This window comes from Netta rufina, assembly GCF_964035555.1.
Source record: "Netta rufina genome assembly, chromosome: 12".
Taxonomy (NCBI): domain Eukaryota; kingdom Metazoa; phylum Chordata; class Aves; order Anseriformes; family Anatidae; genus Netta; species Netta rufina.
The window spans coordinates 12,979,571-12,995,207 of NC_140135.1; the positions used below are offsets into that span (position 1 = coordinate 12,979,571).

The 15,637-nt window shown below is 42.3% G+C and overlaps 1 protein-coding gene across 6 annotated transcripts in view; it reads left to right on the forward strand.

The window, feature by feature from the left end:
• The window catches only part of PLS3 (plastin 3), a 49,972-nt gene that overhangs the window by 32,780 nt on the left and 1,555 nt on the right, over positions 1 to 15,637 (forward strand). For all 6 annotated transcript variants that reach the window (XM_084294371.1, XM_084294375.1, XM_084294374.1 and 3 more), the window contains 13 exons: positions 3,217 to 3,380; positions 5,943 to 6,072; positions 6,535 to 6,667; positions 7,309 to 7,390; positions 8,062 to 8,227; positions 9,541 to 9,683; positions 11,142 to 11,237; positions 11,758 to 11,953; positions 12,517 to 12,595; positions 13,229 to 13,343; positions 13,486 to 13,619; positions 14,476 to 14,599; positions 15,173 to 15,297. In XM_084294371.1, coding sequence (XP_084150497.1) covers positions 3,217 to 3,380; positions 5,943 to 6,072; positions 6,535 to 6,667; positions 7,309 to 7,390; positions 8,062 to 8,227; positions 9,541 to 9,683; positions 11,142 to 11,237; positions 11,758 to 11,953; positions 12,517 to 12,595; positions 13,229 to 13,343; positions 13,486 to 13,619; positions 14,476 to 14,599; positions 15,173 to 15,297 — 1,687 coding nt within the window. The remainder of the gene's footprint in view (positions 1 to 3,216; positions 3,381 to 5,942; positions 6,073 to 6,534; positions 6,668 to 7,308; positions 7,391 to 8,061; positions 8,228 to 9,540; positions 9,684 to 11,141; positions 11,238 to 11,757; positions 11,954 to 12,516; positions 12,596 to 13,228; positions 13,344 to 13,485; positions 13,620 to 14,475; positions 14,600 to 15,172; positions 15,298 to 15,637) is intronic.

The following is a 15,637-nucleotide window of genomic DNA, read 5'->3' on the forward strand; positions in this document are numbered from 1 at the left end:
GTGTGTTTCTCACCAGGAGTCCTTCAAACTTGTGTCATGTGCTGACTGTCTGAGCCTGAAGCAAGTGCTGGGAGCAGCCAGTGCACAGTCCCTCATAATGGGCAGCATCTTTCCTGGTGCTGCACTCCTGTGTTGTATGTGCTTGTATGCAAACATGCATTTTGAATGATGCTTTGTGCTGCAGAGCTTCTAATGTTTTTCCCCAGTGAGCAGAGGGAAAACTCTGAGCCTGGCAAACCCTGAAGAATGGGAAGGTGCTGCTTTGTGGGGGTGAGCTGATGTACCTCAACAGCATCGTGGGCAAATGCTGACCAAACTGCAGGAAAATTCTGATATCTGACCTGCAGCCAGAGGTGATGCTTTCAGGCAGAGGCTGAGCTCAGCAAAGCAAGTTGTGTGGATGGGCCAGACAAGGGGCTGGGCTAATGCCTCAGTTGCATTCCAGAGTGTTTTTATGTTACAATTCCTGTTTTGCAAGAAAACCAATATAAATGCAAGGTTAGGGATTAATTTGTTGAACTGGATTGTACCCTTAAAAGACTTGCAGGGCTTCATACACAAAACTGTGCTCTAAACAGATTTAGGTATTCTTTTACAAGGCACATCTCTACACAGTGTGTTAGAGATGAGGACTGGAGCTCAGTTCCTTGCTGTCACCCAAGTGGCTTTTTGCCTTGTGAAATCCCGTATGTTTTTTCTTTCACTTCTCAATAGCCTCAGACAAGGCATAGGCAAGCCTAGTTCGGAAACTCTTCTGAATGCTTAAGGTAGTCACTTCAAGACAAAAACTGTTAACAAATCCAATCAAGATCACTTTAATGATTCCATCAAGAATACAATATGTATTTTGAAATCTTACCTTATTTTTCTCTGTGGTTTGCTTCTTTAACACTTGGATAGATGTAAAACTTCATTTTTAGGAGGTGGACTGATCAGAAGAAGTGATGAAGGGGTATTTCTGGATTTACCTGCTTTATTTGGCGGCATGGTAAAGGACTGTGGATAGTTCAGCCAAGCACAGGCTGAAGCAATAGGTGTTGGCTTCAGGCATGCTGAAGGTGAAATGAAAGACCTGTTTCAGGTTCATAGGCCTGGAGATTAGCAAGTCCCTTCTTTTCCTTGTCTGATTATTATTTTTTTCCCTGGATGTGAGATGGAAAAAAGACACATATTGTGTAGTTAAATTTAGTAGTAAGAAAACTGTAACAGAAGAAGCTGTGATTTACCTACAGGGAAATAGTTTGCTGATGACATCTCAGCCTGGACTGAGATAAAGCTTGCCTTTGCAAGCTTATATTTTTTTTAATAAAAATCTAAAAATCGAAAGCCAGACAGCAGGCTGTTGCCATCATTAATTGTTGGACCCAAGCACTTTATTTCATCAGAATTATTGTAAACACTGGCACTTCATAAAGTAGTTAAATCCATTTATTAATTGTCTGGACTCAATGTTCTTCTTTAGTTTGAGATCCAGGGACTGTTACTTTGTATGTTTGTCAGTAAGTGTTTGAATTTCACTTTCTGGCTAACTTATGAAAACAATCTTAAAATCCCATATTGACCTGGAAAATGAGGGGAGTTGGAGCAATGGTGAGGACATGCTGCTTGTTGGTTTTTAGTGCTTAAAAACCACTACTGCCACTTATTAAAAGTAAATTGACTTTCAAAATATGCTAGCTGGACTTCTGAGCTATCCTAATTGCTTTCTCTTATTTTAGAAAGTATCTCCCTTTAAGCATAGGTACTGACCCAAGTGGCTGTAGTGTGAGATTCCCATGTGAACAAAACCAAAGCTTGCTGGGGCAGGTGCAGCTCTTCGATCATGCAGGCTGTGGTCTGCAAGGGTGTTTGGGGAGCAGAATCTTCTGCTTGAATGCAGTTTAATTCTGTGGCCTTAAGGAGAGACTGCTTCCTTATAAATATTAGAAATGGAGGTTTGGGCACTGAATCAAGTTCCCTGGGCTGTCTGTGCCACTTGCCTACGGCAAACAGATTTTAACGTCGCTTCTGAGCTCGTGGTAAGAGCACAACATATTTGCAGTCCCTGTCTCTGGCCATGCTGGAGGGTCACACTTATGTGTTGGGACATAAATCTGGGTGCACAGGCTGCTTCAAATGCTCTGGCCTCGTGTGGACATGCCTTTTCTAAAACTTGGATACCAGCTGTGCTGGGAACCATGTTTGCTCACCTTAGTCCTCTTGCAGAAGGCAGCACCTAGACTGTGCCTTTCCATGGTGGCATTAAAACCATTCTTGCCTGAAGAAAGACTGGGGCTGCTGGATTTGTACTGCATGATCTGCAAATGTGATAACATCTGCAAAGGGGATGGGATCTGTTGATGTGTAAAGCTCCAGGCTTGCACTTATTTTTTCTTTCTCTCCAGATCTAGTAGGTGATCACATCTCAATGAGTGTGAAGTGCTGCTGTATCTTGGCAGTGACTGTCAAAGTGAATGTCATTGCAGAGCTTTCTTGGGCTGTATTAAAATGTCTGGCCTCAATTTTCTGTCAGCAATAAATGAATAACATTATCAACATGATTAAAAAAAGGAAATGCAGAGCTGACTTAGTGTTTTCAGTTCAGAATGTTAAAAAGTGCTGTGTTTCATTAACTTCTATTTTTAATGCACGAACCCAGCTGCAGTGCAGTTCGGATGTAAAAAGTAACTCTGGAGATGATTTATGAAAACACAGATGTTCTCTTGCGAAACTTTTTACAACAGCCTTGGTCCTGTGTGTGAAGAGCTGTCCTGCTCAGCTCTGCTTTGAAGCTGCCATTGCACAAAGACAGAGGGATCTCATGGCTTGCAGTCTGTTTCAAGGATGAGCTATATGTATTTAACTTGCACCTTTGTGCAAGTGAGTGTACAACTGAGTGGTGTCCATTGAATGGTGTACTTCTTGGACTTGGTATTTTTGGTGTGGGTGTCCCGCTGTGTGTCTGCATCCTGCACGGTTCTTGCTTTCAGCAAAGATGAATGATCTGTGCAATGTAGCCCTAAAACATGTGGATTGTGATGATCATACTAGGAAATCCTGCTTAAACTTTCTGTCTTACAGATGTCCTCAGAACATAGGTTGCTTTCTCTAAAGCATGTTTGAGGGTGGGGGCTTCTTTTCTTCCCTGGTGTTCTGGAGTTCATCCTGTTAGATGACTGACATATTTCTAAATTGCCTTCTCCCACCCCTTTTTCTCCTGCCCCTTTTAATCCTTAGACCTCAACAGCAATGGGTTCATCTGCGACTACGAGCTGCATGAGCTCTTCAAGGAAGCCAACCTGCCTCTCCCTGGGTACAAAGTGAGAGAGATCATCCAGAAGCTCATGATCGATGGCGACAAGAATAAAGATGGGAAGATTAGTTTTGAAGAATTTGTCTATGTAAGTGATATTTCTGAATTTTCAGCAATCTCTGTTAGATGGCCGGGGCTCCTTTTAGACAAAGCTGAAAAAAGGGGGCTAAAAGGGGCTGACTTTAACACAATTCTAGTTTTCTAATGATGACTTTTGAGGACTTACCATGTAAAAAGTAGCTCTTTGGTCATATACTGAGATTTCTATGATTTGTTTTGCTGTTGCTGCCAGCCTTTCGATTTGGACAGAGAAGGAACATGTTGGTTTTCAAACAAAACAAACAAAAAAACCAATATTCTCCCACATGCTTTTGCTTTATGAAAAGTCTATTGGAGGCTAAAAGCCTGTTTCCATGTGGCATGACAACTGGAAAAGAGACTTCCAGTTCTCCAAACTTAGAGTATTGAGTGGAATCTGCTCACTTTTTCCAGGCATACAGATGAATGGTTGTTTTCCCTGTGAAGCAGTATAATTTCCTTTCTCAATTTAATGGGACTTACAAGTATTTGCTAAAGATTTGTGAGGGCATTTCAAGGCACACTTGGAGATTAATTTAGTTGCTGAAGTAGGAAAATTTAGATCCATTTGTTGCCTTAAAAGGGAAGAACCAGGAGTAGGGAAGTGGGAAAAGTTGGAGGATGGGTCTCAGCATTTTTCCTTCAGCCTTTTTCCTTAGAAATAGGTCATTTTTTTTATTAATTTGTCCTTTTTTTTTATTATTTTCAAAAGCACAACACTTCCTCTCCTTATCCTTTTGATATTCTGAGTGAATATTAGAAGAGTAGTATAAAACATGAGCAGTGCATTTAGGGAGCTGTTTTCATGTCAGCTACTTTTCTTGATATTGCTTAATTTAGCTTTACCTTTTTCTGTTCCTTAATTGTTTTCAGACCCTCTGAACTTTTGAGTTCGGAGTCAACTAGTAAGTTGGAGTTTGTTTGCAGTTTGTGAACACTTGCATGCTGGGTGCATGTTTCAGCTGTTGGTTTGAACTTGTCCATAACTCTAACTTTGCACTAGGAAGGAAGAAATCAATGTCTTCTGTCAGACGTCAATGGTACCAATGGTCAAGTAAACATCATTAGTTGTCTTAGGGGCAACCAATCCATACAGTAGATGCAATGGTTAATTATAGAACTTTTACCATTGATCTTTTCTAACTATGAGCACTTCTGCTCTGGTTTCTGGGACACAAAGTAAGACATGAACTACCTTGAGGTTAGAGTCAAGGTACCTCAGTGTTAAAACATGTTTTCCAGAGAGGGTGTGCAATACCAGTAATGAATCTGGCAAAACTAAAAATACATAACTGTTTTTAAACAGATTTAAGATAAACCAACCAAACAGAAAATCCCAAACCTCTGTGCTGTTGAGTTTTCACTCAGCTCTGCCTGATCACTGGGGTGAGCAAAACCTCTGCCTGCCATCAGGAGATGGTTTAACTCTGTGCTGCACCATCATCCTGACTTGCTACGTTACCTGTGTTTGAGGGTTGGGAAGGATAAAGTATGGCAACCAGGCATGCTGACCCTGCCAGGTGACACCTCTGCAGCCAGGCAGGCAAGTCCCCTTGTCTTGTTTTAACAGAAGCACCTTGTTCTATTTGCAGTGCTATTCCATTGCCGTTTCCAGGGCAGTGTTTGGAGAACCTTCCTATGTTTTTCTGCAAGAAAAACATAGGAAGTGTTTTTTGTGTGCAATCAAAAAAAAAAAAAGATAGCAGAATGTTGGGTTGGGATGGATGAGACTTGAGGAATCAAACAGAGGAACCCAGCACTGCAGAAACCTGGCAGGAGCGAGGAAGGCATGAACAAAACAAAGGGGTTTTATTTTTTCTTACATTTGTATTTTCAGTGTGGTTGAAACTAGTTTACTTAAGTAGGCTTTCAAACCACTGAATATATTTTTCCTAATAGTTGGAATAGTCCTAAACTCAAGGCCACTAATAGTAACACTCAACCTGCACAAACTCCACAGCATAGTCCTGTGCTAAAGCATCTCTTCTGCTCTCACACATGACAGCATTTTGTCCATTAGTCCACACCTGCTAGAAAAAGACTTAGCTGAAATATCTGTTATGGATTATTGCAGATTAAATTGTTATGCTCTTACTAGAGAACTGCTTTTTTGTCTCCTGTGGGCTGTGGACAAACTCTTGTGTGTGAACTAAAGTCACAGTCACATGAGCATCTGGCTTACACAGAGAGGTTAAAATTACACAACAGCTTTCTCAACTTCGGTCCTATGGAAACTGCTGCATGCGTACCTGCCTTCATATTGCAAAGGATTCACTTTTTTCTTGTGGTCCCTTGAAATCTACTTGAAAAGGTAAATGTGTGAGAGTTACTTCAAGCCTAATGCTTCTGTTTCAATTGCCACTTGCAATATGTGTTAAAAGGGAGTGGGACTAGTCTCTGCCTCCTACCCGTGTTAAACTTAATACCACTACAATTTTGCTAGGCTGTTCACATTTGCTGTTGTACTGTGAAGTTTGCTTTAAAGCTGACAAAGAGAAGATAACTTCTTCTGTAGCCCTCTCAGTATATGAAGGCAATCTTTTTTTGTCTAACAGCGCACTTTAAATTGTAGATTTTCCAAGAGGTGAAAAGCAGCGATATTGCTAAAACTTTCAGAAAAGCAATTAACAGAAAGGAGGGAATCTGTGCGATTGGGGGCACCTCGGAGCTCTCCAGTGAGGGGACGCAGCACTCTTACTCAGGTACTCCTCTGACTTTCACCTCTTTTTTTCTCTGGTAAGTGGAGGCAAAACTAGTAGACTTCGACTACCTGCTCCACACTCTGCTTTTGTTCTCCAGTAGCTGAATGATCACAGATCAAGGTGAGAGCAGGACGGAATATAGTGTAATGCAAGATTAGCAGTGTGTAAACTGTGTGTAAAACGTGTGCTTATTTGTTTTGTTGGCTGTGCTTGCTGATGAAGCCCTTGTGTCACATTTGAACATAGTAAAGATGCAAAGTAATGAGTAAATGACAGGAATATTCTGATAATTTGAAGTCAAACTCAGGTTTCTTTAAACTGTGTCTAATAAAATAGTGTGGTAATGATAGTGTGGTGTTTTGTTGTGTTTTTTTTTTCCCCTGGGCTATTGTAAAATGCTTTGGGTAAATCTTTGCTATGTTGTGAAGAACCCTGTATTAAATTTATAATTGGTTATCTTAGAGGAAGAAAAATATGCCTTTGTAAACTGGATAAACAAAGCCCTGGAAAATGATCCTGACTGTAGGCACGTTATTCCAATGAACCCAAACACAGATGACCTGTTCAAAGCTGTGGGAGATGGGATTGTGCTATGGTAAGTCATGATTGCTCCTGAATTTAAAAAAGAAAAACAAATAAAATACTCCCCGAAAACTCCATAGTTATGGGGAATTTTCATCCTCTTCTAGTCTGTTTTTTTTGTATGCCAGCATGTGTGCACAATATTTTGTATGTATAAAGAGGGGTTCTATCCACCCAGGCTTTTGGTGTCAATGCATGATGCTTCTGCTTTGTTACAAGCTAGTGGTTTTGTCTAGTACTTTTGTTTTGGGCTTGAAACTAAGTTTGCTGAAGGGGATAAGTACCTTGCGAGTACTTATCTGTTGCCTTACTAGTCTTTGCAGCAGATGACAAAGTAGCAATGAGTCTTTGCTAGTTCAGTGACTGCATTGTGAATAATTCACGTGCTCTTTTTGCTCCAGCATCTGAGATCAATGGTGGCCAGTAACATGTGTAAGGTTTCAGGTTTAGCTATTAGTTTCAAATACATTCCAAATACATTCTGGATAACATAAATATTAACGTCTGATTTACAAAATATTGATTTTTAAACAAAAGCAATGCAGGAGTAAACAAGTAAAAGGAAATGTACTGTGCTAAGTATTGTAACAGTGAAACAACTTGTTGAGATGGTATACAAAATGTCATTCAAATATTATTTTTTCCTCCTACCAGCAAAATGATCAATCTTTCTGTTCCGGACACAATTGATGAAAGAGCGATTAACAAGAAGAAACTCACACCATTCATAATTCAGGTACAGTACCATTCTATATGTTTGCAGAAATTCACATTCAAATAGAGTAAAGGAAAACTTAGCATGGTGGCTCAAGGAGCTGCTATGGAACACTGGAAAGGAAAGATTTTTATAAGTTGCATTGAATTATTAAAGGCAGTTTTTACCGTGCATAATTGGCAATTTTAGTGGTATGGGTACAGTTCAAGAGACTAGGATGCCTAGTCTTAAGATAAGATAACTTAATGACAAAATAGGTAAAATGGCTGAAATGCAGTTCACACCTGTTATTGCTGCACTGATTATGTGTATTGGTATCTTCTCAAGCAATCTGATTATTGGTGTTGACCAGCTGTGAGTAAAACAGGTTTTGCACAGGTGCTTGCATGTATTTGAGTACCTTACTGCTTCTCTAAGTCATGTTCTTGTTGATGCCACTAGATGTGACTGACTTGAAGGCTGAAACTAAATAGCAGAGGCTGAAATTAAACCCCTGTGCCTAGTTCAGTTCTTATTGATGCACTCTGCTACTGTGACAGCTCCATTAAAGCTTCTACTACTGTAGGAAGCTGGGAGAGTTTCCTCCAAGCTGCTGATGTTGGAGCAAGGACGAGGGGGAAATCCCTACTCTGCTGGCACTGGATGAAAGACATCTCTCTGGGCTGTGTCTCACTTGACTGTGCTGTCCACAGGAGAACCTGAACCTGGCGCTGAATTCTGCATCTGCCATCGGTTGCCATGTTGTCAATATTGGTGCAGAGGACTTGAGGGAAGGGAAACCCCACCTGGTTCTTGGGCTTCTCTGGCAGATCATTAAGATTGGCTTGTTTGCGGACATTGAGCTCAGCAGAAATGAAGGTAAATGATGCTGTAAGTGATAACTTGGACAGCATGAATGTCGTCTTGCTCCTGAGCTGCCGAGGGGCTGCATGTGATGCTGCGTCTGAGCCTGCCAGTGTTGCTTGCGCTGTTGCCTCCAGCCCCGTTGCCACATCTTCCCTCCCCTCTGCCGAAAGGGGAGAGCTGGCCATCGGCTTCATCGAGGGTGTGCGCCAGGCTGAGTGCCCGACAGCTGGTTTGTAGTTGCGAAGTTGGCTTGGGTTGGGGGGGTTGTGCACACTTTCTAGATGTGGTCAAAGTCAATGTTACAGCTCTTTCACTTTGCTTTCCATAGGATTGCCTTTCCTGGTTTAACATCTTACTAGACAGGGCTTAATTTCATCAGCCCTTTTCTCCTCCTGCTCCCTGATAATGCACAGGCTGTGCTTTGCCTTGTCCCTGCACAGGGATCTCTTAGGTGTCGCAGACCACTCAGTATGAAGCTGTTCTGTGTCCCGTCCCTGTGCCGTTGCCTTGAGGCTTGGGCACATTTTACCTGGCAATGTCAAGCTAGGGGTGAGGTTGCAAAAGCTGCTTGCATTGTTTTAGGGTGATAGATCATCCTCCAAAAAGGAGGAGGCTTTCTGTTCTTCAGGAGCATGTTTGCAGTGACATGATTCTCCTCAAATCCTCTTTGCCCACAGTCCATGCCACAGCTGAGCTCTCACATCCTTCTCAGCCATGGGAGCATCATGCTGCAGTAACCCCACTGTGCTTGCTTGGTCCTTTGAACAGCCTCCAAAACTGAAATTTCTCAAATAGTTCAGAGCACATGGATGGGAGGGGCTTCAGTGTCTTTTATCTAAGTTTTCTAATCCTGTCCTAGTGGTAAAGCTATTTACCTTAGACTTGAAAATCCTGGGTGAGTGAAGAAACCTCTAGCTGAAAAGGTGCTTATCATGGTTTCAAGCTGACATTGTTTTTATGAATGAAACAGTGAATATGAAATCATTTGGAAACATTTTTATCATTGAGATAGATGTATACTTGTATTTAGCTTACTGTCATCAACTTAAAAGGACTGTACATAAAATCCAGAGAATTTTGTTGCACAAGAAAATGGGAAATACTTTTTCTCATTTTTATAATGTTTTCTATATTGTTCATATTCTCTGTGGAACAACCCATTCAGGAAACTCCAGTAACACCCAAATTGTATTGACTTAACTGGTATCTGGTTGTGTCCCCTCTTCCACTCTGAAATGTTCCTGAAGTTGTGACTCTGGGAGGGAGGTTTGCCTCTTTTGAAACTCGTTTCTTCATTCTTCATCTTACGAGCATTTTTCTTCCAGCACTGGCTGCCTTACTTCGTGATGGTGAAAATCTGGAGGACCTTATGAAACTGTCCCCGGAAGAGCTGCTCCTAAGATGGGCCAACTTCCACTTGGAAAATGCAGGCTGGCACAAAATCAATAACTTCAGCTCAGATATCAAGGTATTGAGAACTCTCCTGGCTGCGCATGCCTGGGAAAAAACTGGGAGCAGGCCAGGGCTGTGTTTGCATGTGTATATGAGACCTTTAATCCATAAACAGGACCTTTCTTAACCTTAATACTCCAAATAGGTATAACAGGGGTTTCCAAAGGGTAGATTTAGGGTACCACACTGCTACTGTCTGTGGCCATTAGAATGAGCCCAGCATTGAATTGTCCAAGTGTTTACTCCAGTGTGAGCACGATCCTGCAGCAAAACTGTTGTATGTTTTAATCAAGTAGCAAACTGGTATTTGCTGTATGTTTTTGAATGTTCTTAGTCAAGTCTTTTTTTGATGGAGCTAATCTGTACTGCGGCTCACATGGACAGGGTGAAATAATTAGCCGCATCCTTGTGGAGTGTGATTTCCACATGCTCCTTGCAGGTGGTGGCATTTCATCCAAACTGTCATGGGTTTAAGAGAAGAAGGGAAATAACAGCTGTTTTTTCAAATGTGAGATGTGGCTCTTTTCTCACTCTTTGCAGTAGTGAAAACCAGAGGGTGATGATTCCTGGTCGGTTTGGAGCTTTTTCACACTAACCCCCAGCAGGTTTCTGGAGCATATTTGCATAGCCAGTAATTGGGAGGAAGAGAAAGAAGATTGAAGTGGATTCTGGGGGAGAGGACTGTCAGGGTGGAAGGGGGCGGGGGGAAGATACTTGAGGTGTGCGTGTGTATGCATGTGTGTGTGCATACACTTTTATTTCCAACTTCAAAACTACACAGAGTACTGCTGACAGCTGTGGCTTATCTGATGCAGCCCATAGGCTGGCAGGATATTGCAGGCTCCTTTGCAGTGCTGGGGAGTGAAAGGACTTGTAAATGATGAATAATTACAGCAGCTTTTGCTCTTAGTTTGTGACCATCCCTGGTATGTCTCCTTCCTACCATTCTAGCTAATGAGTAGGCACAGGAGAAAACATTGAGGTTCCATGTAATCAGCTTTTTGCCAGAAATATGTCTTTTCTGACCCACCTTCATCATCACTGTAGCAGTAGGAGTGGCTGCTTTGTTCAGGGGTTAGGGTTGCATTGGGGTGTCCACATGGTCTGGCAGCTGGGGGCTGTTCAAGCAAGTAGTGCTGGCATTTCTGCCTCCTCCAACCCCTGAAAAGTGGCTGACACCAGTGTGCAACAAAGTCAGTATGCAGAGAGTTAAAACCCATAATTATTTGCCTTAAATACTTCTAACATTTTCTTTTCTTCTAACATTTTCCCTTTGTTTTCTTTTTTCTTGCTGCCTGGATTTCTGCCATCGTGCTCTTATTATTGTCTGTCAAGCTTACAGATTTTGGTAATTCAGTAAAGGTACATACGCCAATTAGGCACAGCGTTTTGGTAAAGATGAGCTTGAAATGAATTGTTATGATGTATTCAGTGCTGTACAGGAGACCTGAGTTATATTTCTCATCCATTTCAGGATTCTAGAGCTTATTTCCACCTTCTCAATCAAATTGCACCTAAAGGGCAGAAAGAAGGAGAGCCTCAGATCGATATTAACATGTCAGGTTTCAATGTAAGTATTCAGGCTGTTGTGGCTTCGTGCTGTATAGTTGCAAGCTACTTGTGACCCTGTAATTGCTCCATGACATCTAGGTAACCTGGTATCTTAATTTCAAGACTGTGTAAAGTGTCAGTGGATGTGTACATACCTTGGGTATGTTGTAATTTGTTGTTTTTAAGTGAGGCCTGGTCACTACCTCCCAATTAACATGTATGATTGAGAATTATTTTGGATTTTTGCTGCATTTGGGAGCGTGCTGTGTTCTAATTTTGAACCATCAAGTTCAAAAAGCATAAAACTTGCAAAGCATACAAAATTGGAAGGGATCGAAGGGATCATGCTAGGAAAAGTAGAGACAAGCCTGGACAAGTGGACTAGTGTGGATGCTTTGTCCCTTCATTTGATTAGCAACCGATGCCCAGTGAAGGCAGGTGGAGTTGTGACATTGCTCCAGGTAGCAGTCAGGAGCTTCCCATCTGCTTTGTAGCTTGATCTTTTCCCTGACAGATCTTCTCCACTGTGTCTCCGGCAGGAGAAGGACGACTTGCGAAGAGCAGAGTACATGCTTCAGCAGGCAGACCGGCTCGGGTGCCGGCAGTTTGTCACGCCGGCTGATGTGGTCAGTGGCAATCCCAAACTGAATCTGGCCTTTGTTGCAAACCTGTTCAACAAGTACCCAGCACTTACCAAGCCTGAAAACCAGGACATTGACTGGACTCTACTAGAAGGTGATGGCCTTATCAGTCACGAAAGTAGTAGGAGAGAAATATCTCAAGTAAACACTTAGATCACAAGAGACAATGCCCAGTGGAGGCATTTCTGTTGAACACCTATGATTTGAGGTTTAAGCGCTGCAATGGTGGTTTACTCGTTTGGGGCAGATGAAGAGGGTACCTGAGGGCCTGTTCAGCTGTTCTGAGCTTTGCAATTTCCTGACACAGGCAAGAGCACCTTGGTAAAGCACAACTGGGATTAGAGAGTGAGTTAGCTTACTCCCATATGAAAGACATTCTTGCTGCACTTTCTGCAAGAAAGTGCAAAAATCATAGAATCATTCAGGTTGGAAAAGGCCTCCAAAAACCATGTTCTTCTGAGGTCTGGTGAAATCAATCTGACATCCAAAACATGAGGTCAGGGCGATCTTCTTTGTTTGAAAAAGTTCTGGTAGAAACAATCTCTTTCCACTGAAAAACTTTGAGCTGTGCTGTTCAGAACTTACTGTCTTGCAAGGTGGGAAACCATACAGCTCTGAGCTTGCCAAAAGTCTTATTGAACTCTTTCTTTCGTTTAGGAGAGACCCGTGAGGAACGGACTTTCCGTAACTGGATGAACTCCCTTGGTGTGAACCCCCATGTAAATCACCTCTATGGGTAAGCATTAGATTCTTGGGAGAGACCCAACCAATATAGATCAACGTGGAGATGTGCCCACACCAGTGTCCTGTTGCCCACAGTCATGAGGAAAGAGTATAAGAAAAGGTGTTGGGGAATGGACGATGCTCACTGTATCCTCCCTGCAGCCCTTAGCTTAGGGTTTCTGGGCCAGCTCTGGTTTTAAGGTGATTTGTTTATTTTTCCTCCCCCTTGCAAATTGGTACACTCAGATCCCAGTTAGAGCTTGAGCAAACTGCATTACAGCAACTGGACATAGATTCCCTGTCACCTAATTTTAGGGCTTGACTAAGGCATCCTAGTTAAGGAGGCAAGATATTCTGGACCCCTGTAGTCAATGGAGAAAGGTGGCTACTTCTGGTTTTTATGTAGCAAAATTCTTTTCGGGATCTGTTGCTGATTACCATGCTAAAACCTGTGTTAGCTTAGCAACTAGCTGGTGATAAACATGGAGCATTTCTTCTGCACTGAAAATTACAAAATGTTTTGAAATTTTTTTCTTTTTAGGGTTGTTAAAATTACAACAACCTGTAAAGAGTAGTAATTATTCGTGATGTTACAAAATCACTTAAACTGGGAAATGTCAGGCTTGATCAATGTTTTCTGTTTTAGTGATCTCCAAGATGCACTGGTAATACTACAATTATATGAAAAGATCAAAGTTCCTGTTGACTGGAATAAGGTTAACAAGCCTCCATACCCTAAGCTGGGAGCGAATATGAAAAAGGTGAGCATTTCAAAATACTTCGAAAGAAGCCATGGACACTAGGATCAGAAGTAAACGTGCACTATCTAGAAATTCCTATTTGAGGCTTTCAGTCAAGAGTGTATTTGTGAATGATTTTTCTTTGAACTCTTTTCCGGTGTAGCTAGAAAACTGTAACTATGCTGTAGATCTGGGAAAGCATCCAGCCAAATTCTCCCTGGTTGGCATTGGAGGACAGGATCTGAATGACGGAAACCCAACGTTGACACTAGCCTTAGTCTGGCAGTTGATGAGAAGGTAGGTTTGATCTGATCAAACACATCAGCCTTGTGACTTCAGTACAGTTTGTGAAGGTTTTTGCTGGGTGTGTGAGATTTGTGCCTGCAGCAGTGGAACAGTTTACCCACAGAGGCTGTAAAACCTCTGTCCTTGGTGAGATTTCAAGACTCAGCTGGACAAAACTGTGGCAGAGCTGGTCCCGCTGCTGCATATGGGAGGCTGGAGCAGAGACAAGACCTCCAGTGAGTCTGTTGTCAGAGATGACCTCTCTCGCCTGCTCGAGGCTGACCCATGTGTAGCAACCATAGGAAGCAAAGCTTAGCTGGCATGACTGTTCTAATGTTTAGCTGGAAATTGTGAAAGAGATATTTGATATTCTGGGGCTGCTTCATAATCCCAATCAGAACCTGAAGGGGGGGGGGGGAGGCGGCGCTTAACGGAATTCTTCAGAACTAGACAAAATGATAAAGTTAATACCTCATTTTAAGATGATGCAAATACCTAAGATATATCTGCAGATTAGTTGCATGTCAGCTCTGTATTTGGCAGTAGAGGCAAGAATGCTCAAGCAGATTAAACAGTACCTTCAGCCCATGCAATTTTGTGAGCTGCTATTACAAACTCAGGCGCTTCCCCTTATTAGACTTTTTAACAGCAATCACACTTTAGATAGATGACTCCTTTTTTTTTTTGCTAAAGGGATAAAAAAATAATAATAATAATAATAATAAATTAAAAAACTTTACAAAAGCAGAGCTGATACTATGTGAATGCTTGCCATGCTGCCATGGGCTTGCATCGCATCCGGGCAGTGTCCTTGCTGGGTCTTAGCCCAGGCTCTGAGCCTCATCTTGTTCTTTCTGTCTGTGCTCAGGTATACGCTGAACGTCCTCGAGGATCTGGGTGATGGTCAGAAAGCCAACGATGACATTATAGTCAGCTGGGTAAACCAGACCCTGAAAGAAGCTGGCAAGTCCACCTCCATCCAGAACTTCAAGGTGCAGGTTCCCCTCTTGCATCCAAAAGGAGAAGGGTGCCCGAAAAGGGTTTCTTTGGCTGCAGCAGGACATGTTCAAGATGGGGTTTTACACAAGACAGGTTGCAGCCTGTGCTGGGAACAAAGTGGCTTCAAGCTACCAGAGAGGAGACTTTCAGAACCCCCTAGTGGAGAACAGTGGTGTGGAGCAAGAGAGTTGATGGGGTGTCAGAAGAGGGGAGGAGTGTGGTTGGCCTCTGGGGCAGTGGTGGGGTCCAAGATACCAGCAAGCATTGAGGCTGGAGCTGCTGTTGTAGGTTGGCATTGTCCCCTGGGGTCAAATCAGTGGGGGTGGCTGTAAACACTTCGCGTTTTCACACCACTTAGTAAAAGATTAGGTCTCCAATTTACTCTGTTACCAAAGGAGAAGCAGCACTTTTGTTTGTGCTGCAGCTGGAATAATCACTCAGTGCTGCCTGGAAATAGCTTGTTTAAAGTTTGTTTTGTTGCACATTGCAGAGCAGCTGGATTGAGGTGAGAAGTAATCTTAAGGATGAGACATTTGTGTTTACTTTTCTCTGCTTGTATTCTCTAGGACAAGACTATCAGTACAAGCTTGGCAGTGGTGGATTTAATTGATGCTATACAGCCTGGTTGCATCAACTATGACCTTGTAAAGACTGGTCATCTGTCAGAAGATGACAAACAGAATAATGCTAAGTAAGTTAACTATCTGAAAAGCCGCATTGCATTGGGAGAGTACACCTACTATGCTGTGACTTAAAGTTGCAAGAGTTTTTACTGCTTTACTGTAGTTCTCAAACACTGAACCTTTTAGACTGGCATTACTGACAAATACAGCAATTTGATTTCAAGAAGCACTGCCTGAGTACTAGTTGGTTGGACTCTTGCCTGTTGAGAGGAACACAGAACAGCCCATGCACTGATCTACCAGCAATCTCTGTTTCTCGCCTGTTTGTTCAGGCTTATGAATGCTCAGCCAGTGGCTCAGGGTTTTGAGACTGAACCCTAGTCTGTCTCTCATCTTGTTGAATCATCA